Here is a 22,112-nt window from a genome sequence, read left to right on the forward strand (position 1 = left end):
ATATTTGTGGGTGAGAAGAAAAAAAAACAGTCCAAAACTTGTACTAAAAATTTTATTTGTCAAAGGTCTTCATCTGTACAGTGACCACAAAAAAAAAAATACAAACAGGTGGTTAAATTATTCTCACTATAACAACTCGAGTAGATCTTAAGAGGTTTTTAAAAAGCAACATGAGAGGCCGTTTCTGCAGTCTGAGATGGATTACGGTGGCATTGGTGCTCTCATAGGAACGCGAGGTGGGACACCGGGGGGCCTTGGAGGCATTGGAGGTCCTCTCTGGAAGCCAAAAGGAGGACGAGGAGGAAGGCCAGCACCGTAGCCAGGTGGAGGCATGGGAGGAGGAGGCCCTCTCATACCTGGAGGCACATGTGGACCTGAGAGAAAGAGGGTCATAATGTGTTAAAATCTTTGATTATATGTTCTCACCACAGCCAAAGGTAACCACAGTAAACAGTATTTCAGCTTCTAAACAAGACTCATGCAGGGGTTAAGCATTATGGTGAATAATGGCCAGTTTGGAGTCTCTGTACAACAACAACAACAACAAAAAAAGCCTCTTGGGACAAAAAAAATGCATTCATGAAATGTTAATCAAGTCCAAAACCATCAGTCTCAATAGTTATCTATTATATATTCCAGCTTTTTACCATCCAATCTAGGAAACCACTTTCACTCATTTTTTCCGTAAACGTTTCTCCTCACTATTATGAACTATAATCACATTTTTTTCCAAACTACACTACAACATTTTAAACACATGTTGTATACAATAATTTTACTCCATGCCCTCAACCAATATTGGATGCATATGGTATGTCTTTCCAGCGAACCAACTACAGATGAGGCGCCTATACACTCAACGATAACAACAATCTTTATTGCATGTCACACTGTGCGAGATGGCTCTAATAAAGTCTTGGTCACAATCTGTCAGACTGTATGACATCTATTTTAAGGCATGTCAAATGGTGCATTGGATGTCTGATGAATCTCAGCATTACAATGTAAAATTTAAAAACAAAACAAAAACACAGACAACCCAGCAACACAATTTGGTTTACCAATAGCAGGCCTGCCCAAAGTAGCTAATTTGTCGTGGTAGTCATATCAACGTGGGTCTGTGCCAAAACTACAAATTATTAAATCTATTTTGCTGCATAACACAGATATGTAAAAGTAAGGTTATCATCACTTCAGTTGTTCTTTTACAGACAATATTGCTTTTCCTTCAGATGACAGCGGTAGTATTTGTAAGCTAAAGAGACTTATGTGACAATAAAGATTTGAGGAGATGCCACAGTGCTTACCCATGGGAGGTCCATACGGCGCTCTGGGTGGCATGCCCATAGGCGGTGGGGGCATGCCAGGAGGTGGTGGTGCCCGTGCTTGATTTGATCCTGGGGGAGCAGGAGGTGGAGGCACCATGCCAGGAGGAGCAGGAGGGGGCATGGGCATCTGAGGCATACCTGTTTAACAGAATACATTGTATCACAACAGCCATTTATGGAAGTTGTTGACATGAACACAAATGCTTGGCTATTTCTGATTTCAAATGTACTGAAGGTGACGGTGTAGACCTTTTTTTAAAATCTGACTACGAATATGCACATTTCTGCCTGTTTGATAACAACTGTGTAGTAATGAGGAAAGTGTCTGAATCCAGGTATCTGAGACTCTTAGAAATTATTCCTTTCCTTTAGTTTTTGAAGACATCCATTAACATCCATTACAGAAATTTGAGGACACACTGCATATATTATATTAAACTTTGTCAGTATATTTTTGCAGGGCTTAACACTAACTTTTAAAAGTGGTTGCCAGGCTGACAACCAGGCATCAGCTTTTGGTTGCCAAAACTGAAAATATGCATGCCATTTGTAGTCACCTTATATTTTGAGCAATTAAGATACTATGCAGTTACACGAAAAATAGATGTGACATAAAAGAATGTTTAAAAACTTTATTACAGTAACTGAACAAAATTATTTGTAGTTTAATCTGATACTTTACAGATTTTGAATCTGTAAAGTATCAGTAAAGTAAAGAAGTGTTGCGAATGCTGGTATACAAAATACGTTAAAAAGCTGTTGCCACTAGGGAGGGGAACTGATAGATTTTATTGATACCAATGTCATTATCAGTTCTGCTTATCGGTCCAATTCTTTATCGATTTATTGCTTCCTGATTCATTTTCTGTGTGGAAAAGAAGTAGACCTACACTGGTTTTCAGCGTCAATGCAACTGATTCTGAAAATAGAGTACAGTGTTTCCCTCCCCTAGGTTGACTGGTTTGGGGGGGGGGGAATTACTGTCAAGGTTCATAAACAAAATAAAGCATTATTAGCTTAGGCCAATGGCATTTTACACTGCATAAATTAGCCTAGCGGTTAGCAGACTTTTCCTTTACTTATAGCTTAACAAATTACATATTATTTATACTTTTTCTTACTTTCCGTTGGTTTAAGTCACTGCATCTCCCGACAGAACACCACAGTTGAATTTTAGCGTTAAGTAACGTAACGAGTTGCCATCAACTTGAGTAATGTCTACTTCACCTGTCTCCGCTCCGTCTGTGTGCTCAGCCCCGCCCTCGGTGAAACACAGTGAGCAGACAGAGGAGAAGAGAGAAACGCGGCCAGCATGCCGGCAGAGATAAAGGGAATTGATCAGATCTGAGGCATACGATTCGGACGGATTGGACAATTTAGAACCGATTCTGAACAGGAACCAGTTCTCGATTCTCATCCCTAGTTGCCACTCATGGCAACCAAAGGCCAAGAATTGATTGCCACTTTCTCAAAATGGCTGCCTGTGGCAACCTGGCAACAATTACTGTCGAGCCCTGTTTTGCATAACTTCCCACTTGCAGCCACTGCAGAAACATTTTTATGTTTAACAAACTATTACCTGGATGCATGTTGGCAGGGGGGAAGGGTGGTGGTCCGGGTGGAGGCCCGCCACCGCCCCCCTGTGGGCCTGGTCCCCCTGCATTTGGAGGCATGGACATTGAAGGGGGCATTGATGGAGGCATCGATCCAGGAGGAGGAACAGGAGGGAAACCAGGAGGTGGCATGCCTGCACAGAAACAAGTTGTATTTACAAGTTATCATTTCATATTCTACTAGTACACAAAGTCAGGCTTCCTGTTAAATTTTTTTTATTTCATTAGTATCTCATAAAAAAGAGGCGCATTTGTCAGCTGTCATGTTCACTTTTAGTTACAGAGATCACCCAAGATCAAATCAATTCCATTATCACTTACTGATAAAAGATGCACCAGTCAGAGCAGCACACTTGAATTTGCTACCTACAGGATTCTACTACATCTCGTTGCTGGTAATGAAACCTATATTATATACTTTCATGGCACTCACCACATCCAACTACTCAATCTATAACTATTAATCAGAAGCAGCTGCTGTATATGGAATATGACAGGGTATTACCAGATAAACACACCAACACTGTTGGTTACAGCTTTAAGAAACAAAAACTCAAGAAAAGATATAAAAAACAAAATTGTAGATGTGTAACAGAGGTTTTCACAGGTCCACCTGAACCCTAGGAACCGAGACTGACCCAGGACCCGTATGGGTTCAGATCCACATTTTATACAGTCAATTGACTGTGATCATAATGAAAGTGTTGTGTGTTTGTGCACATAAAGGTCAGAGAGCAGAGGTCAGACTCATCTCAAAGAGCACAGATGATAGCAAATTATCAATGCTAACGTTAGCAGCCTAAGCAAAGAACGAGCAATCGTTATTATAGTTCAAAAAGGGTAACGAAAATTATCTTTATTATACTAGATGCAACAAAACGGCAAAGCTGATTCTAAACAAGTTGTGTTTGTCATCCGTCACTGTGACAGCAAGTGGACTTGTAAGCTGAAATAACGAGTGGATTAGCCACGCTGTTTCAAGAACAGTGGTTGAAAATGTTCTGCAATACCCTGCAACAGTGGTTGAATAATGCACAACTGATAAGAGGGGAGCCACAGAACATCCTATATGTTTTAACATCTACCCTGTGTTACCATAGTATTTCAGTCATACCTGGCATGGGCATTCCACTTCCCATTGCAGTTAGGACCGGTGGCGGAGCACTCTGTGGTGGCGGAGCGTCCGCAAACAGCTGATGTGGCCTGTCTGCCTGGGAGAGAGGATTTTGTGCAGCCAGGAGTCGCTCTGCAGCCGAGCCATGTCGTTCTCCTTTGGAATCCTTCTTGAAGGCGTAGGACACTGTGATGGGCCTGTTACAGAGGTACTGGCCGTTCATGGCCTCAATGGCGGCATCTGATGCGTCGAAGCTTGCAAAATTGATGAAAGCATAACCCTTGGAGTTGCCGGTGTCTGGGTCTCGCATGATCTTTGGCGTCTGTAAGATCACGCCAAAGGCACTAAATGTGTCGTAGAGCAGCTTCTCATCAATCTCTGGGTCCAGATTACCAATGAAGATGTTAGCACCCACATCCAGGTTTTTATTGTGCGCAGAGGCCTTATTAACTCGAATTGGTTTTCCATAGAGCTTTATCATATTCATGATTTTGATGGCATAGTCAGCATCCTCTTCACTAAGGAACTCCACAAAGCCATAACCTGAGGAGTAGAAAATGTTAGCTCCAAGATTGCTATTTATCTGCAAAAGAGATTCTTTAGGGATACAAAAGAATGTTTGGGTGTTTTTTCTCCCTTGACTGACATGTTGCTACCTTGGCAATCACAGTTTGAGAGAACATTAGCCGTTACTCACCTTGATGTTGGCCAGTGACCCTGTCTTTGGGCATGTGTGTGTTGACCACAGGACCAGCCTGCAGGAAAAGCTCCCATAGCAATGGCTCTGACACTTTCTCATCCAAGCCGCCGACATACACAGTGGCGTCTGAAAAAATTAATAAGAATTAAAAATAAACTTGATGTGGAAAATATCTTAGACGTCCAAATATTAACATGGTTTTGGGTTCAGTCACAATACAAGGCAATGGAGCTGCTTAATGTCTGACTGCTGAAAATTTCTCATGTAAAAATACCAAATGTTACAAGTTGCTTGTTTTTCTTTGTTTTACATAATTTATAATGGAATACTCTAAATTCTCTTTGAAGTCTGTTTTTTTTTTTTACATTTTAGTGATTAAATCATGAAGTGCTATTCATTAACTGAAAATAAGTTGATTAGCTAGTTGCAGCCTTTGTGTACACACACACAGAATAAAACTAATCTCAATTGGCAATGTTGATTTTCTTCTCTTGCTTCAAGATGCATTTCCATTCATTTTTTTCTATTCCACCTTATTATAACCAGTTCAGATGTTATACGACCTGAACTTCCCAACAATTTTCTCAAAATAATATTAAAGCTTCATTCCAGTGGCTTAGATTAAAGGTTGCACATAAAAGCTCTGCAATATGATCCCTTTGCTACAAACTAACTGATTGCGACTGTAAGAACAACTGTTGAATGAAAGCTTGTGGCAATACAGTTCTTTGGAAAAGATAGTTAAACAACCCATTGAGATTACAGCTAGAGAATATGACACCAATTTTATAAAATATCAAAACAATTATACAAAATTTGTGGCCGTAATATTTTGTACGTAATATGTACCTAAATGGTGTGGCTTTTCTAAAAGGCTGTATTAGAGCCAAATAATAAAGCTTTTTGACTTTGTGACAATTCTTACTTTACTGAACAATAATGTGTCACCTAACCTATCTGTTCAGCCATTATAACCGTAATACATGTACAAATCACATTTCCCATCCCTAGCTTATCAAATACTGTGCAAATGCACCTGAAGCAAAACCAGAAATATTAGTACTATCAGAAACAAAGTGTGATCATTTGTTTAGTCAACATGATCTGCCACAGACTCTATGTTAGCTTGCTAGGCTAACTTTAGCTAACAAGACGGGGTTTTTTTTTTTTTTGGTTTTGTTTTTTTAGCTAACAGGGTGTACCTCTGGGTCTAATATGCTAACAACAGGCGCCACACTTCAATTAAATAAACAATCAACGCTACACGGAGGTTACTATGCAGAAAGCAAATAAAATAAATTAGAGTAAATGGAACTTAATTGAATGGCTAAATTAGCGGCAAGCTAACAACTGAACACTTCCATGTGATCGACCGGTTGTTTACCACAAACTATTAGCTAAGCCAGCGATCAGCGGCGCTCACAAAAACAAAGTGAGCAGTTTGAAGTGTAACCCACATTAGATTCATAAATGACTGAAACAAAAGGCTAAAACAGATGATATAATGATGCAGTTACCTTGGTTTCTTTCTGAAATTGGTCCCGCTGCCATGTTGAATGAACAACGCAGGGCGAGCGTCTCTGACTGAGGCCCCGCCTCTTCCTGCCTGTGTGCCGAAGGCGGAAGTAATAAAGTAAAATAAAATAAAATAAAATTATCCCTCCAAATGTTTTAGTAATAGTTTTAAGAATCTTTTACTTTCGTATTTGTATATCAGTAAGCTATTTGAGAAATTAGCTCATTCTTACTGTAGTTGTTTTCATTTTGTTTCCACATAATTTACCTTGTAGAATAAAGAAAGTGACAACACATTTGAAGGGTTGGCTTGGTTGTAATATAATAATTAGGCTATTGGTTAAAGGAGTGAGTAACGTGTGGTAGCCCTTCAGAGGTGAGAGATTAAATCTTAAATCAAACCAAAGATTCTTTGTTATTTTGAATTGAAAACAAAAATGATCTACCTATGTTTCAACTGGATATCCACAACAAAGGCTGCTACGCATATGGAGACAAGTTCACAAGGGACCCTGTTTTATCTGTTCAGTTGTTTTATCCTGAATCTGTTGCATCCATTTATTAGTTTGAACCTGAATTCAAAACCCAACCAGGAACAGGGGCTGCAAATCAGCTTCAGCTGGATGCCCCATACTGAATTCATTACATCAGTTGCATTACTTCTTTCTGTGTAACAGTGTTTATCTGTATTGTCCCTGTTAAAAAAAAACTTTAAAAAGAAACCAGGAATTCATGTGCAGTCATAATATTATCGTGTATTTCCTGAAACAACTGCAAAGATCCTATTAATTGTTTTTTTGTAGCATTTCTAACTATTTCAAGTTACCTCCATCAAAACAAAGCTCTAGTCCAAATGTGATTTGGAGCACACATCCTTGTGTATGCTACATACAGTGTGTAAACTTTATCCTAAAATGTTTGCAAAACGCTACTTTTTCATTAGTGTAAATTACGCTTATACCATTACAACCATTACAACTTATCTATTTACTTGGTCCTAGTTATGTAGGATCAGTTGTTCACCCTTGTACTAAGCAGCGAAATAAGTGAAACGACAAATGAATAAACATCTGTATGAGCCAATTTATTACATCATATAAATCTACTAAAAGTATAAACATGGAATACAAAATGCTCATAGAAAATACATACAATAATGGCCTTGAGAAACACTTTTATAAAACAATACTGTATCGAATATGAAAAATATAAAAACAAAACATAATCAACACATCATGCATCAAAGCCAAAAAAAGCCCAAGTTTTTTATAAAATGGATAGCAAAAAAAAAGTGTTTGAAAAAGCCTTCATTGATAATGATCACAAAGAAAAGTCAAAGGCATTTGCAAGAGGAGAGCGCTGAGATAAATGGCTTGTGGTCAAAAATCACACACATAATAAGCATCTAAATTAGAAGACAAATGCAAAAACACACAATTCAAGATCTCTAGCCTCATCCCTGTAACCAGCACATTTAAATACTTGTTACATTTCAGCTTTAGCATGAGTGCACTGGTAGTACAGTACGTTTTTAGGTTGGACTTCATGGGACGATACATTCACTGATAAATTCAGAAAACATATCTGCAGATGAGATTCTGTGAGTATGGGTAAACCAAAGTAAAAAGGGAAATGTGAGATTAACAGGGTTGGATTCAAGCTGCAGAATTGTGAGGTCAAAGTTTTCATTGTATCAGTTCACTGAAGAGAGCTGCAGGGTGTTTTCCAAGAAGACAAAATTACTTTTACTATTACATTTTCCTACTTGTGCTGCACACATATCTTGCAAGCTGAGTACCAAACAAACAATATATAATGATTATAAATGTATACCAAAGGTAGTAAGATTTAATAAATCCTTCAAAATCTATTGTCGTGTAACATATTTAAGGAATAGTTAGAAATTTTGGGAAATACCTATATTCACTTTGTTGGAGAGTCAAACATAAAGATTGATACCACTTTCTTTCACGTCTGTACTGTAAATATTAAACTACCACGAGCAGCAAATATTTTGTTGGCTCTGAACAGTTGCCAGGCAACCAGCGGAGACTCCAGGAAGTTACTGGCCTCAACCAAGTTATAGATAGTCCGGCGCACAACCCCCTGTGAATAGGCGAATCGTCGTCTTTAGACTTTGTTTCTTGTACAGATTAAACAAATGAGAATTAGCATGTCAACTAGTGAGCTTTAGGGGTGCTGGTAGGCGGATTTTATTGCTGTTGGACAGAGCTAGTATAGCTCTTTCCTGTCTTTATGCTAAGCTAAGCTAACTGGCTGCTGGCTGTAGCCTTATATTTAATGCACAGATATGAGAGTGGCATCGATCTTCTCAGCCAACTCTCCACCAGAAAGCGAATAAGCGAATTTCCCAAAATGTCGAACTACTCCTACCTAAGGTACTGTAGCAGTAATGTAACAGCATGTAATCTATAATTTTAACTTTACATGAAATGACAAAAAAACGTTGTAAAGCAGAGTAGAACGTCCTTTAAAGACCTCATTAAATGAAATGAAACTTTTGAGTTTTTTACATGCATGTTACCAATTTCATAAAGGCACAATGATCCCAGGGAAGAGATACAGCAATAAAATAATAAAATTGGTTCTGGCTTTATTCATACTCTGCTTCTTTGTTTTCTATTTGCCGTCTCCTCAAATTTAGTGTAATTAGTTTCTGCTGTTGACAATCCAGCATTCAGCAGCAAGGCGGGCCCTCCTGCTGTTTAACTCGCATAACTCACTGCCCACATTTCCCTCCAATCAGAGCCACACATTATCAATTAAATTCTCACTTCTATTACATGGGGTCTTTAAAAGGCTACTCACTGAAATGCCTTCATCCTTATAATGTATTCAATACATTTTAGATAGAAAGAGAAAAATAAAGATATCACATTTACAGTATAAATGAAATCAGGTCCTTCAACATAAAAGTATTTGAAAGGTGATAAGTGCGAGTTACATACATTGTTTTTAGCCCATGGACATACACTAGCACTGCTAACAAACAAATTTTGCTTCCAGTATGTCAAAAAACATAAACCACAAGTGCTGGTACTGTTTTGTATTGACTACAATGATTCAAACATGATGAATCATTTTATCAAAATATCTCTCAACTCATTTTTTGGCCTTCACATTTGACCTCCAATCACCACCGTGCAGCTATTCGTTGTTTCTGCTGTGATCCCGACCTACATTTTAGTCAACCGAGCAACAACTCCTCTAGATGAAGCACATGACAAACACAATCTGTATCGCGAGAGTAACTCAATAGTCTAAATGTTAAACAGCATCGCTTTGCAGATCCTTTAGTTGATAGCACACTGAAAATATACATTCAGCTAGTGTCATGGTCACCAAGCATACAATGAACACTAAAATAATTGTCAAAAGCCTTCACAAAGAAAAAATAAAACATAGTGATGGTTCACTATCTGATTTTTTCAAAAACCTGAGCTGCTGTCAGAGCAATCAGTCACCTGCTGACATTTTTGCAAAGTACCCACAAATTATTACATGAGCCAATAAGTATGTTTCAATGCTTATTTAAATTCTGGTAATATTTGAGGATTTCCACATACTTACACTATATTTCCATTACAACAGGCAGAACAAGGTTGTGTACCCATTATGGAAAGGTTAGGTGGGATCTTTATCCCCTTGCTGTTTTTGTGGTGATATTTTAGAAATATTCTGATTATTAATGGACACAGGGTACTTGCCGTCAAGGTTTTAAGACCCATATATTTTACCACCAAAATAGTCCAAAGTCCAAAATACTAGATGCAAGTAAACACATCCAAAACATGAAAGAAACAAACTTCCATACCTTGATCAAATGTGTTTGGTTGGATGGGTCATATTAACTTATGTCCCGTACATTCACTGATGAAAGGCAGGCTTTGTTTCTGTAGGTCTACTTCGAGTAAATACGATGTGAAAAAATGAAAACAATATGTAAAACTCAGTCAGCTGGTATGCCAAGCAACTTTACAGGTAGTTTTTTTAAAAGCACTGTTATCCTGTAATCACTAGGCACAAAGAGGTAACGGCTATAGCGGAAAGTGTTTGTTTTATGGACGGATGTGCATACTGTAAGTCAAAGGCCTGATTACCTGGTCCTCTTAACAAAACACAAGATACAAAACCTAAAAGTTCATACGATATCACCTTTATATCTATGAAGTGATCAATACTGTTACCAGGAATCCTACGGAGCGTGAAGGCATGTTTCCACAATGGGAAGTAGGTTTAGTGCGAGGGCAGGGTGGCAGTGTTGGCTGCACTGAGTTGGCCCACAGCTAACATCAGGATGTCTTTCTTCTCTTTGTAAAAACGTAGTTCTCTGCCCGCCAGCCTGGCGTCCTCCAGTTCTCGCTCTGTCGACGCCACCTCCTGCGCAATAGTGGCCGCCACACTCTGTTCTCGGTTCACCCAGTCGGCAGCCATCTGAGTGCGCATGTCATCATCCAGAGCCCGGTGGGAATAGTGAGCCAGCACTTCCTGCAATAAAATAAGTTCAGTAGTATCAAAAAGGGAAAGCTAAGTGGTCTTGCCAACTCAAGATCTAGTAAGACTTCAGTAAATCTTTGGTCATGGCTGGCAAAATTCTCAGGTAAAGGATAGAAAGCATCGTATTTCCAATTTGAATTAGGGACACACCACCAGAAACAATCGATCCACATTAAATACAGTTTCTTCGTCAAGTGTCATTCAAAATTTCAGTGTTTCCGCTATCAGTTACATTCATTTAGTCGCAGTGGGCTGCCAAGTTTTTAGCACCACAGCAGTTGTTGGCCTCATGTTACCTGACATAACACTGATCTCACTGAATTTTTATGTGGTTAAAAACAAAAGAGAGCACTGGGGTTGGATCAGTATTCAGTATCGGCAGATACCCTGGGTTGAGGTATCAGAGTTGGTATCGGGAAAGTAACATGTCAGCTGTACAACCAAGAGGATAAACTGTAATGCAGCTAGAGATTATTTTTAAAACCCATCATTTAGGTAGCCTGTGTTAGAACATAGGATCTTATTTTCCTGCTCTCTAGCAATGCTCCCACTCCTGGTGAGAAGAAAAAATGTCTGGACCAGTCATGCCATGTAGGGAAGGGATTTGACACTTTGTTTAGGAAACTTGATGGAAAAAGTGATGAAAACTACTACTGTGCTTGGATAATTGAACCCCCTCTGTGAGATGAATGGCAGTACCTGTCGGGAACACTGTCGTTCTCTCATTGCTTTGAGACTCCCGTTCCAGTGCAGCAGCTGGAATACAGTCATCAGCTCCTGAAACACAAACACAGCCAAGCCAGCAGCAATAAGGGATCAAACGCACTTCAGAGCAGTTCAGTTTTGCAAAGCATGCATCCTTCCTTCAGATTTCTTATTTCCAATTAGATATAGGGTTAATATGTTCTAGCTTCAAGCTCCATGCTATTAGTAAAAGACAAGCAGGTCACATGTGGGTTCAAACTAGTGAATGCTGGAGGTGGATGGCATCCACAAGAAATGTTGGAATATTTGCCAAGGGCTGACACTAGTATGCTTGAGGCACAACTAGAATTCTCTTTAAAAACATTTATATAGTCTCTATCTTTCTATCTACATTGTATGTATACATGTTCAAGCTCAACACATGCAAAACACCTGTGCCCGGTCGCATAAAACCACTTAAGGTAACGCTAAGGTTGCCCTTAAATTTTCTTCTAAGGATGCCTTAGAAAAAAATTTGTTGCATAAACCATAAGGATTTCCTTAGGATGCCATAAGGGAAAATCCTTTGATCTCTAAATGTTTGTCCTTACGCATTGCTAGAAGGTCCTTAGTAACCATTTTCCTCAGAAAATTTTAAAGGACCCATACTAGTCTCTTAAAAGACAAAGGCTGAATTTATGGTCATTGAAGAGGAGGAGGAAATACCCGCTGGACACTATGAGCAATGCGCAACTTGTTAGAGAGTATAGATTTGAGTTCATTCATTCCGTTTTTTTCATTCAGTTTTTTCGCCAATTTGGAAGATTCAGACAGGTCTTTAGGTGGTGGCCGTCCTCCTGCAACGGCAGCGTTAACAGCTGTTATAAATATTGACAACATTGTAACGTTAACATCTGCACTTGCAACTTTCTAGCTAGCCAAACGTTAACATAACTCTGTCTCATGTATTAACGTTAGCTATATTGTTTTATTGAAACTCACCAGCTGTTGTCGACTCCTGTCGGGGTTTGGCTATCTCCCGTCACAGTAATATTTTCAGATTTCTTCATCTACGGTTCGTTTCACAGCAAGATTTCTCACATTGATTTTGTCAGTTACTTATTGCCACATCTTCTGCTTGTGCATATTTGTTATGGGTTAAATTGACCATATTCTTTGAGGAGAACAACAAACTTAAGTTTGAAACTTAAGGTAGTTTATGCAACTGGGTACTGGGCTTAAACCTTGCCACTGCTATTTATACACTATTCTGGTGCGTCTGAGTAGCAGAAAATGCTATTTAACACAACACAGACATGATGTTTATGCACCTGAAACTCCAGCATGGATTTTCCTTTGTTGGACTCAAGCATGAAGCGAAATGCCCCAATTCCTGTGTTGGGATTGTCAGCCTCTTCTCTGTTTCCCTGTAAACAACGACAGCTAGTTAATGTCAGTGTGCTGTGTTGGCCCAAACAACAGTTTGACAAATACCAGATTTTTGGGTAAATAAAATATGTGCTGTACACAGTATGAAACATTTTTTGGTAGTGGGAGAGTTGGCTGAAATAATGTTATCTGACATATGTCTCCTTGAAGAATGTCCTAAAGTTTCTCCAGAGATTTAGTGGAGTGGTTTACAATCAATTTTATATAGAAGCCACCTTAGAAAAAGTGTGAGATTTTAGGAGGCAAAACAACTACTATACTGCAAATATCCATGTGCATGTTCAGTTCAATTCAATTATATTTATATAGCGCCAATTCATAGCAAAAGTTATCTCATTGCACTTTTCCTACAGAGCAGGTCTAGACCGTACTCTTTATAATAATATTTACAGAGACCCAACAAATTCCACCATGAGCAAGTACTTGGCGACAGTGGCAAGAAAAAACTTCCTTTAAGAGGCAGAAACCTCGGACAGAACCAGACTCAATGGTGGGTGGCCATCCGCCGCTGCAATGTTAATGTTGCCAACTGCATTACATATACATACATTTTAAGTAAAATACAGTACTTGCATATGTATCTAACATGTGTCCTGTAGAAAAGATCCCTATATTCTTTTTTTTGGTCTTCCTTTCTTCACCTACCTCACTTCCTTTTCTCCCCTTTCCTCATCACTAATTGGCTCTTGTTTTCACCCCTAATTCACCTGATTGAGTTCACCTGATCACTCGCTATTTAAAGACTGCACTCCCTTTCACGCACTCTTTCACTTTCGCATGAGTGGATGGATGTTAGTTTAACTAAGACTTTTGTTTGTCCTTATTACCTTAAGATTGACATGTGCAACTAATTTGAGTTATATTGGGTTTAGTTTAGTTTAACCTTGTTTGCTCTTTATGTTTCAACATCCCATGTGTGTTGGTCCTCCCTTTAAGCTCCTGAATGCGATTTATTTGAGTTTATGGAGAAAATAAACCTTTGTTCAGAGGACTGAAGTTTCCTGGCTTTATTCTATGCATTCTGATCGGATGCCCATGATAGTCTACATAACATTCTGAACCTCCTACATAACATGTCCTTTTACAGTTATATTCAGTGTGGTGATATACTGCAGAAATACTGTGACTTTGCTTCCCAAGGACTTTGGCACACAACCTTCTGTAATTCATTATACATAAACCTACATTGAAGGAGGCCAGGGCCTCACTGACGCTCTTCTCAATGAAATCGTCTGTGATGCGACGAGAGGGATGTTCATTGAAAACAGAGTTCATCAGGGCAATCTTGGCAGCGCTGCGTCTTGCCTCTGCCTTGGTGGGACAGAACTGTCAAACAGTGAAAGGAACATGCATTAGCAGTCAGATACAATCAGGAATACAGATATACAGTCAAAAAGCTAAAGACAGCGTTCATATGGAGTAAAGTTAGCAACAGTGTGCACACATATTAGTTTTCTGTGTTGAGTTTGCATCCATATTTGGTATGTTGTGGTTGCAGGCATGTTGGCATTTTGTAAGCTTGTAACATGCCATTTTTCTTCTATTAATCGTACAGTATGAAGGGTTTCTCCAAAACACAGCACGTTCATTGATGTCCAATTAACACTTTTTTTTTTTTAAATAAAAAAACTCCACCTGGAAACTTCCGAAGCAGCTGCCTCCGGGAAGACTAACATAGCAGACATACGGAGGGCTGTTGGATGGGACCATTTCATAAACAACTAGAGCTCCGTTCCGCAGGTCGGCCCCTCTGGTCAGCTTCATCTGCCAAAACTCCTGTAAAGCTTCCACCACGTTTACTGGAGGGCACAGAGATAAAAGAAGAGCTGTTACATTGTGGTATATCAACACTTATTATTATCAACCCTACTCACATAAATATTTTCTGGTTTCTAGAAATCTAAATGCTATTAGTTTGCATTTAGTGCCATTAGTTACTGGCTCTGCAACATCCGCTCTAAACAGATGGAAAGGGTGGAGGGGAAGGTCATCTCAAGGATGCCAAAGGGTTTTCCTGAACATATTTAGGTGGCTCCTTAGAGGAAATACAGCATCACCTCAGAGGAGCTGCTTAAAGAAACACACCCGCAACTCTACACTTTATGAGCCCATGTGAGAAAGTTACACTCCTGCCCTCCAAAAGGAAACAACATAGAAAAGCAGTAAAATTTGCGACTGAGTCAGAAATGATGATTTTGGTTTGGATGCAGCCAACATTATCCAGGGCTCTTTAACTTCTATTACCTCTCAGCTCTTTCCTGCTGAGCTCTCACTGTTTGATACGAACACGGGCAGCCTGCTTCTCGCTCTCGTACTGAGTCTGGAGCCTGATCAGTACGTTTTAGGGCTGCAGCTTTGCGGCTACTGAGGCCTCTGTAAACATGTAAACAAGCCGAGATATATTCTGACATCAGATATATAAACCCCTAAACTGCAAACGTCTTACTGTGTGTAAAATGCTCACTATAAACTGTGCTCTTGGTGTTAGCCAATTATAATGTAATAACTTATGTGCTACTAAACAGCAGTTTAAGTACTTTCAACAGATGTGAAAGTTGCTCTGATATTACTTTCACAACAAATATATAAGAATGCATAATAATATCTGTACTCTGTTTAAAATATTACAAAATATATATCAGCACATATCTGACAAATGTATCACAGGGAAAAGTAAAAATAGAAAGATTATTAAATAAATTATCACTGACAGAATTACTTGACTGTATCTTAATAATTTTTATTGCAAATTTAAGCCTTTTAATTCCCTAATAATGGCATAATTATAACTATACCACAGGAAAAATTAAGAAAACCCAAATTACAATATAATGTAGGGGAAATAATTATTGCCAAATGCTAAAATAGACACGTTTTTCTGTAAAGAAAATTGATAATTTACCTAACACCCCTTTCTTTCCAAGAGTAAATCACAAAATTGGAGCAACATTAAGACAAAAATGTAGCCCTGATAAAACAGTCTTTATGGTGCTGCCAATGTTAGCAGTGTTAAGTAGCCTAAATGGGATCGAGGAGGGAAAAGGCTGTTAGTCAGAGCATGGAGGGACAATCTTTTGGAAATAAATCCTATTAGCACCAAACGGGAACATTTGTATTAACTCCAACTGCCAACATTATAGCAGCTTTTTAGTCTAAGTTTTAAGCATAGTGTGCTGTACAACGATAAATAAAAAGATGAAAAAGTGAGTAAACTATGACCATCAACATGAGCACAAATACATCATATTTTTAGAACATCAGTAATTCATGCTGTTTTATATTAATAATAATAACATAGTTGTGAAAAATAAAATGCATCTGGTGGTACTTACTAAAACGTATAATCTGGATGATACACAAAATTTAAAACTTTATTTTGCTTAATAAAAAAGTGGATAACCTTCAGCTTTGCTACTGACAACGTGTAAAGCCCCAGTCTTTCATTTGTTAATTTATTCTTATATTTTTCAACAGTTTTGTACCGGTGTCCAATGTAAAACAGGATGAATTTAATGTGGCTAATTTATAGGTATAATATCGTATTGTTCGTAAATATAATCCCCGAAGAGCTGTGGTGCTTAATCCTATAATGAAGTGTTTTAAACCAGGGTTACTATAGCTATGTAAATATCAAAGGAAAACTTTTAATTCCAGACAGAAACATTATGGTGATTTTGCATCAGGTGAAAATGAGCATAGTACACAGTAAAACAATATAAAGTCCGTATATTTGACACTGTGTGGCCAAACATGGATATCACAGGAATGAAGCTCATGTTTTTTCCGTTGCTAATCCACTTCCAAACAAATGGCGCAGCTAAAAGTGGCTTTCTGCTCTTCACAACTCCCCAAGTATAACCAGAACAATATGACACAGATTGACGCCATCATCTCCACATTAAACAGAGCTTTATCACCGCTGGACGTTACCTCTGCCATAACCTTGTGTGTGTTTGGCGAAACTGCGGACCACAGCCTCCACCGCCTCCTTCAGCACCGCCGGGTTCCCCGGGTTACAGTGGCCGGTAGCCCCCGGCCCCAGCCCCGCTCCGATGCCGCCGTAAAGGCTGTGGAGCTGCAGCGGAGGCGGCGGCGGAGGAGGCCCGCAAGAAGCGGCCAGAGAGGCCGGGGAGGGCAACAGCGGCGCGATGGGGACCGTAACCCCGGGCCGGAGAGAGGAGCGGAGGGTCCCGGTGGGTCCTGAACCGAATCCAATCCCTGGCTGTAGCCTCTGAGGGCGGATACTGTCCGGGATAACATTAGATTCCATTGTCCCAACGTAACGTCTGCGAAGTCCCGGTCTGGAGGAAATTTAAACCGATCAACCCGAAGGTTTCTGCTTCTAAAATGGTCTCTGGGGGGTGAATGAACAAAGTGCCTGCGGGCTTTTGTCAATCACAGCAGAAAGAAGTACTTAGCCGATGTTCTTCCGACACATATCACTGCTGCTATGCATCCTCACGCTCTGGATTAGGCTATGGGATTGTCAGTCAAATGATGCCTTCAATGACCCCTCGTATTCTACAGCTTCTGAGCTAAAGGACCATCACACCAGTATTTTTGCGCGTTTAACCATGGATGTCCGTGGTTTTAGCCCATTATTTACCATGTACTGCATCCTACATAGTGGATGTGTTATCAGTTGTGTACTTTGTTGTAGGCATGAAAAGTGATGTGTGTTTGTATGTTCTTTTTGTTTTTTGTTTTGTCATTTATTTGATGCACAATGTTTTGTTGTCGTAACAATGACTATGTTTTTGTGAACAATGTGCTCGATTATTATAGTTCAGGTCTTTATTGTGACACGTCTGTTTTTAATGCAGCTTTTCATTTACTCCAACACAGATTTCTCTTAATCTCATTCTGTTTCTTCATATTACTGTTTTCACTATTGTTATTTCTGTCTGTTTATGGGATATCTATTGCATGTCTGTTCATCCTGGAAGAGCGATCCCTCCTCTGTTGTTCTTCCTGAGGTTTCATCCTTTTTCTTTCCCATTAAAGGTTGTGTGTGTGTGTGTGTGTGTGTGTGTGTGTGTGTGTGTGTGTGTGTGTGTGTTTTTCCTAATCCGAATTGAGTGTCTAAGGATAGATTATATCATATGCTGTAAAGCCCTTTGAGGCAAATTTGTGATTTTGAGTTACTATATGTAAATAAACTTAATTTGATTTACAAGCGACAATAGTGACCTTAACTTTGACTTTGACCTTGACACTGATTTACTATTTTATTAGGTACACCTTTAGTGTCTAATACAATCCAGTTTGCAATTGCAATTAATTTTGTAATGTTCTGTTTTTTTAACTTTAGGCCAGAAAAGCCTGCTCTATGGTAATTGCTGAGGCCATAATTAGTGTTGTTTTGTTGAATTGAATTACATTACATTAATGTTTTATGCAGGATGACAGAATATTAGAAAGTCACCAGATAGTGATGGAAGATGTAGTGCCACTAAAACTGATAAACAAGCAAATTGCAGTACATAGCAGAATAGCACATCTTGCAGCTACTCACCAGAGATTTCTGATAGATGCTTGTTTGTACTGCTAATATGTTGTAAAACCAGGCTTTTAATATTTGAGTCAATTGCAAACTGTGCCAGAAGCATTTCAAATCTGTTGTAGTTTTCTTATTATATTATCCTTTAAAGAACAAACATTTAAATGTAAAAAGAAAAAAAGATACTTTATAGTGTGGAGTTTGTTCGAACATGTTTTTGTGATATTTCCGATATTTTCTCAGCACCTGAAGGCAACAGTGGAAAGTCAGAGAAATAGCAAGACAAGAAATCTGAGCCTCCTGTGCGGGTTTACAGCTCCAGCTCTGCAGCCTGGAGCATGTGATTAAAACTTGGAAGCGGAGTAACTCAGTTTACTCGATAAGAGGGCGAAAATAAATGATGATGCTTCTTTGAAACAGTGAAACAGATCTCTGTAATGCAAGTTTGAGTTAGTGGACCACCAACTTTGTGCAGAACAAAGACTTGAAGAGGAAATGGGACCTCCTCTTGTGCTTCCTAAATGTTTTTTTAATGACTTGCTGGAACTTGTGTAACTTTTCATACTTTCTGTGGTCTGGTCTGAGGCCACAGGACTTCGGAGGAGGAACTAGGGAGCATATGAATACATCTTTTTTTTTTTTTCAAGCTGAATCTGCAAAAACACATTTTTAACAAATTCGGGTAGACTGAGTGACGGTGAAAGTCTCACAGCAGCTAAGAAAAAAATGCCACTTGAGATGTGGCCTGTTAGCGTTGTTTACTTTAGAGTACACACAACAGAAAGGAAAATCAACCAACTCATATATCACAGCTGTAATGAGTGTTTGGCTCACTGGAGGGCGTGCTCTCATTTCATTCAATCAGTTCATAACCTCAGCTATGCAGCTCAGTGACATTTGGACATTAGTGTTGTTCTCCAGTCGTTTTCTAAGGCTTCGTTTGTATAAGCTGCTGTGTGTTTGCTGCTCAGCAGGGTCTGGTTGTAGCAAGGCCAAGCGCCATGATGGATACAACTTTAATGCAGGAGGCTTTGAAGAAAGCCAAAGCAAAGGGATCCTCTGAATTATTATAACTAACAGCCATCCTCAACATGTTTTGTTCATCACATCAAGCTGACCTGTCAAATGTTTGACTTTGGCAAACCCCAGGGGTGGAAAGTAACCGAGTACATTTACTTAAGTACAATTATGAGGTTCTTTACTTGAATATTTTCCATTTTATGCTACTTTACACTTATGCTTCACTACATTTGAATATTGTACTTTTTACTCCACTACATTTACCTGGCAGCTGTAGCTACTAGTTACTTTTCAGATTAAGATTTTACATAAAAACACACTTGATAGGCTAATAAAATACAACACGTTGTTGGGGCCTCCCGTCACATTTCAGATGTCTGTGAGTTGTTCACCAAGAAGACATTTCCCCTCTAAACTTCTCACCTGGTTTCAGTTAGATAACTGAAGCCAGAAGAAGTCAAATTAGCCAATATTTTACAAATAAGCAAAGATTAGAGAAAAGTCCAAAAATGAATAAAGATTTCCTACCTGATTAATCATCTCATGACCCCTCAGATTTATCTTGTGACCATGTAAGTTAAACGAGCTCCACCTTGAGCAGCTACAACAGTAACATGCTGCTTACACATTGTTGCATCAGTAACAATCTAATAATGTCATATATAATAATATATCAGTCACAAGGGCCATTTTTCTGCAGAACAACTTTTACTTTTGATACTTTAAGTACATTTTACTGATAATACGTCTGTGCTTTTACTTAATTAGGAGTTTGAATATAGGACTTTTTTACATCAAGGTATTGGTACTTTTACTTTAGTTAAGGATGCGAGTACTTCTTCCACCACTGTTCTACTCCACTACATTTTCATTGTACTTTTTATTCCACTACGTGTGTGTGTATAAATGCAATTTCTAGGAGACAGGGTTGGTGAATGATAACTGTAGTTACTTTACAGATTAAAAGCATTTCATCATTTAATGAAATATGATACAAATTAAATGACCAACACTATTTAAAGTAGTTTCAATTAGCTCTACCTCAACCAGCCAAAACATTAATATGCTACTTAACATTATAACACTCTCAAAGGGGCAATTCTGTATAATGAGTACTATTTTCTTTGATACTACTAAGTACTTTTTGCTGATAGTATTTATGTTTTCTCATTTTGTACTACCAAACTATTCTTACCACCTCTTCCTGTGTTCAGGTCTATGTCAACGCTGCATGCCTTACATACCACAGCAAAGATGGTTCCATGTCTGAAGCTTTTTTTTTTTTTTTAAGAGGATGGATTGTAGAGACAGAAACAACCAAAGCTGTTTCCACCAGGAGAGTCCAGGCCAGTGGTGAACAGACTCTGGACAGAGAGAATAATCGCTGGTTGAAAAAATTCCCACATCTGGTTTTGATCTAAGCTTTATAGTCAAAATCTGACTTTTAAAACTCCAGTGCTTTCCCACTTGATGAATAGAGACTCATAGGATTGCTGTTCAAGTTTTATTAAACAACTTGTGCTGTTTATGTGTACTGCGCACGTATTTTCCCTGTAAGACCATTTCCCCCCGTCCTGAATTGTTTATTATTGACTGGGGGTGGAGTGGGGTTGAGAATTAATTACTTTACAACAACCATAAAGATAGACTGGTAGCAATTACACCCTGCTGGATGTAAACCAAAGGTAGAAGGTTTACATCCACATGAATGAGTGTCAAACAAGGCTTCTCCCCAAAGGACAGCTGACTGAGATATTTCTAAATACCATATTGTTTAAAAAACTCTTGTTTTGTCTTTAGAAAATAGATATAAATAATACATTTTGTTTGGTTTCAGTCCTGTAATTTCTGTAGACCTATCTGTCTTTTAAATTAAGACAACAAATCTTAAAAGTCAAAAGAAAAGGTTTTTGTATTTTCTCTATAGGCCTACAGGGGGCCGAACTCTTTTATCCAATACTTGCCTGTTTAGGGAGACATAAATCTTTACAATTAAATTAAAGTTCAATATATACATAGTGAGTAAGTAAGTAAGTAGAAAACAAGGCTAAGGGTCCACAGCTATGCTAGCACCTCTGTGAGGCTGTACTTAGGCACAGCAGTGCTTTTAGCTAAACGCTAATGTCAGCATGCTAACATGCTCACAATGACAATGCTAATATGCTAATGTTCAGCAGGTATAATGTTTACCATGTTCACCATCTTAGTTTAGCATATTAGCATGCTAACATTTGCTGATTAACACAAAATACAAAGTACAGCTGAAGCTGACATGAATGCTATTAGTTTTGCAGGTAGGCCTGGACAAACTGAAATGTTGTCCTGCTGATGGCGCTGGATGAAAAGTCATGGGAGTCATGCCCAAAGTGATTACAATTCATCCTGAGGGGGACTTAAATGTGTGTACACAATTTCATTGCAATCCATCCAATAGTTGTTGAAAAACTACAAATGTCAACCTGCTGGTAGCGATAGATGAAAAATTAGGAACCATGAATGTTTGTACGGAAATGTTGTGCCAATCCATTCAACAGTTGTGATATTTCAGTCTGTGAGTAGTGGGCCGACAGACGAACAGACTTTGCCATCTCTAGAGCCACGCCGCTAGCATGGCTAACAAGAAAGAATGCTTTTCTGAGAATATATTGATTTTTTGTTGTTTTGTTTTAAT

The 22,112-nt window shown here is 38.7% G+C and overlaps 2 protein-coding genes across 2 annotated transcripts; both read right to left on the reverse strand.

The window, feature by feature from the left end:
• Positions 1-38: 38 nt before the first annotated feature.
• Positions 39-6,403, reverse strand: sf3b4 (splicing factor 3b, subunit 4). The gene is made up of 6 exons (XM_044172855.1): positions 6,273-6,403; positions 4,753-4,881; positions 4,056-4,598; positions 2,908-3,075; positions 1,308-1,466; positions 39-374 (listed from the first exon to the last, which is right to left on the reverse strand). Exons 1-6 carry the CDS (start codon positions 6,304-6,306, stop codon positions 202-204), a joined length of 1,206 nt encoding a protein of 401 aa, XP_044028790.1. The 5' UTR covers positions 6,307-6,403; the 3' UTR covers positions 39-201.
• Positions 6,404-7,333: 930 nt separating this feature from the next.
• Positions 7,334-17,860, reverse strand: lix1l (limb and CNS expressed 1 like). Its single transcript, XM_044171934.1, has 6 exons — positions 16,852-17,860; positions 14,557-14,720; positions 14,107-14,247; positions 12,804-12,899; positions 11,488-11,565; positions 7,334-10,779 (listed from the first exon to the last, which is right to left on the reverse strand). The coding sequence occupies exons 1-6, from the start codon at positions 17,189-17,191 to the stop codon at positions 10,528-10,530; spliced, it is 1,071 nt and encodes a 356-aa protein (XP_044027869.1). The 5' UTR covers positions 17,192-17,860; the 3' UTR covers positions 7,334-10,527.
• Between the last annotated feature and the right edge of the window lie 4,252 nt (positions 17,861-22,112).

This window comes from Siniperca chuatsi, linkage group LG17 (genome assembly GCF_020085105.1).
Source record: "Siniperca chuatsi isolate FFG_IHB_CAS linkage group LG17, ASM2008510v1, whole genome shotgun sequence".
Classification (NCBI taxonomy): Eukaryota; Metazoa; Chordata; class Actinopteri; order Centrarchiformes; family Sinipercidae; genus Siniperca; species Siniperca chuatsi.

What these genes read in the sequence shown, in the direction of transcription:
- sf3b4 (XM_044172855.1), bottom strand. Translation starts at nt 6,306, where the DNA reads ATGGCAGCGGGACCAATTTCAGAAAGAAACCAAG. An exon ending in AAGTGGAATGCCCATGCCAG is followed by an intron (nt 3,076 to 4,055) that starts GTATGACTGAAA and finishes GTTTCTGTGCAG; the next exon opens with GCATGCCACCTCCTGGTTTC. An exon ending in GCCGTATGGACCTCCCATGG is followed by an intron (nt 375 to 1,307) that starts GTAAGCACTGTG and finishes TCTTTCTCTCAG; the next exon opens with GTCCACATGTGCCTCCAGGT.
- lix1l (XM_044171934.1), bottom strand. Translation starts at nt 17,191, where the DNA reads ATGGAATCTAATGTTATCCCGGACAGTATCCGCCCTCAGAGGCTACAG. An exon ending in GCTGCTTCGGAAGTTTCCAG is followed by an intron (nt 14,248 to 14,556) that starts GTGGAGTTTTTT and finishes ACTGTTTGACAG; the next exon opens with TTCTGTCCCACCAAGGCAGA. An exon ending in AATCCATGCTGGAGTTTCAG is followed by an intron (nt 11,566 to 12,803) that starts GTGCATAAACAT and finishes TTTGTGTTTCAG; the next exon opens with GAGCTGATGACTGTATTCCA.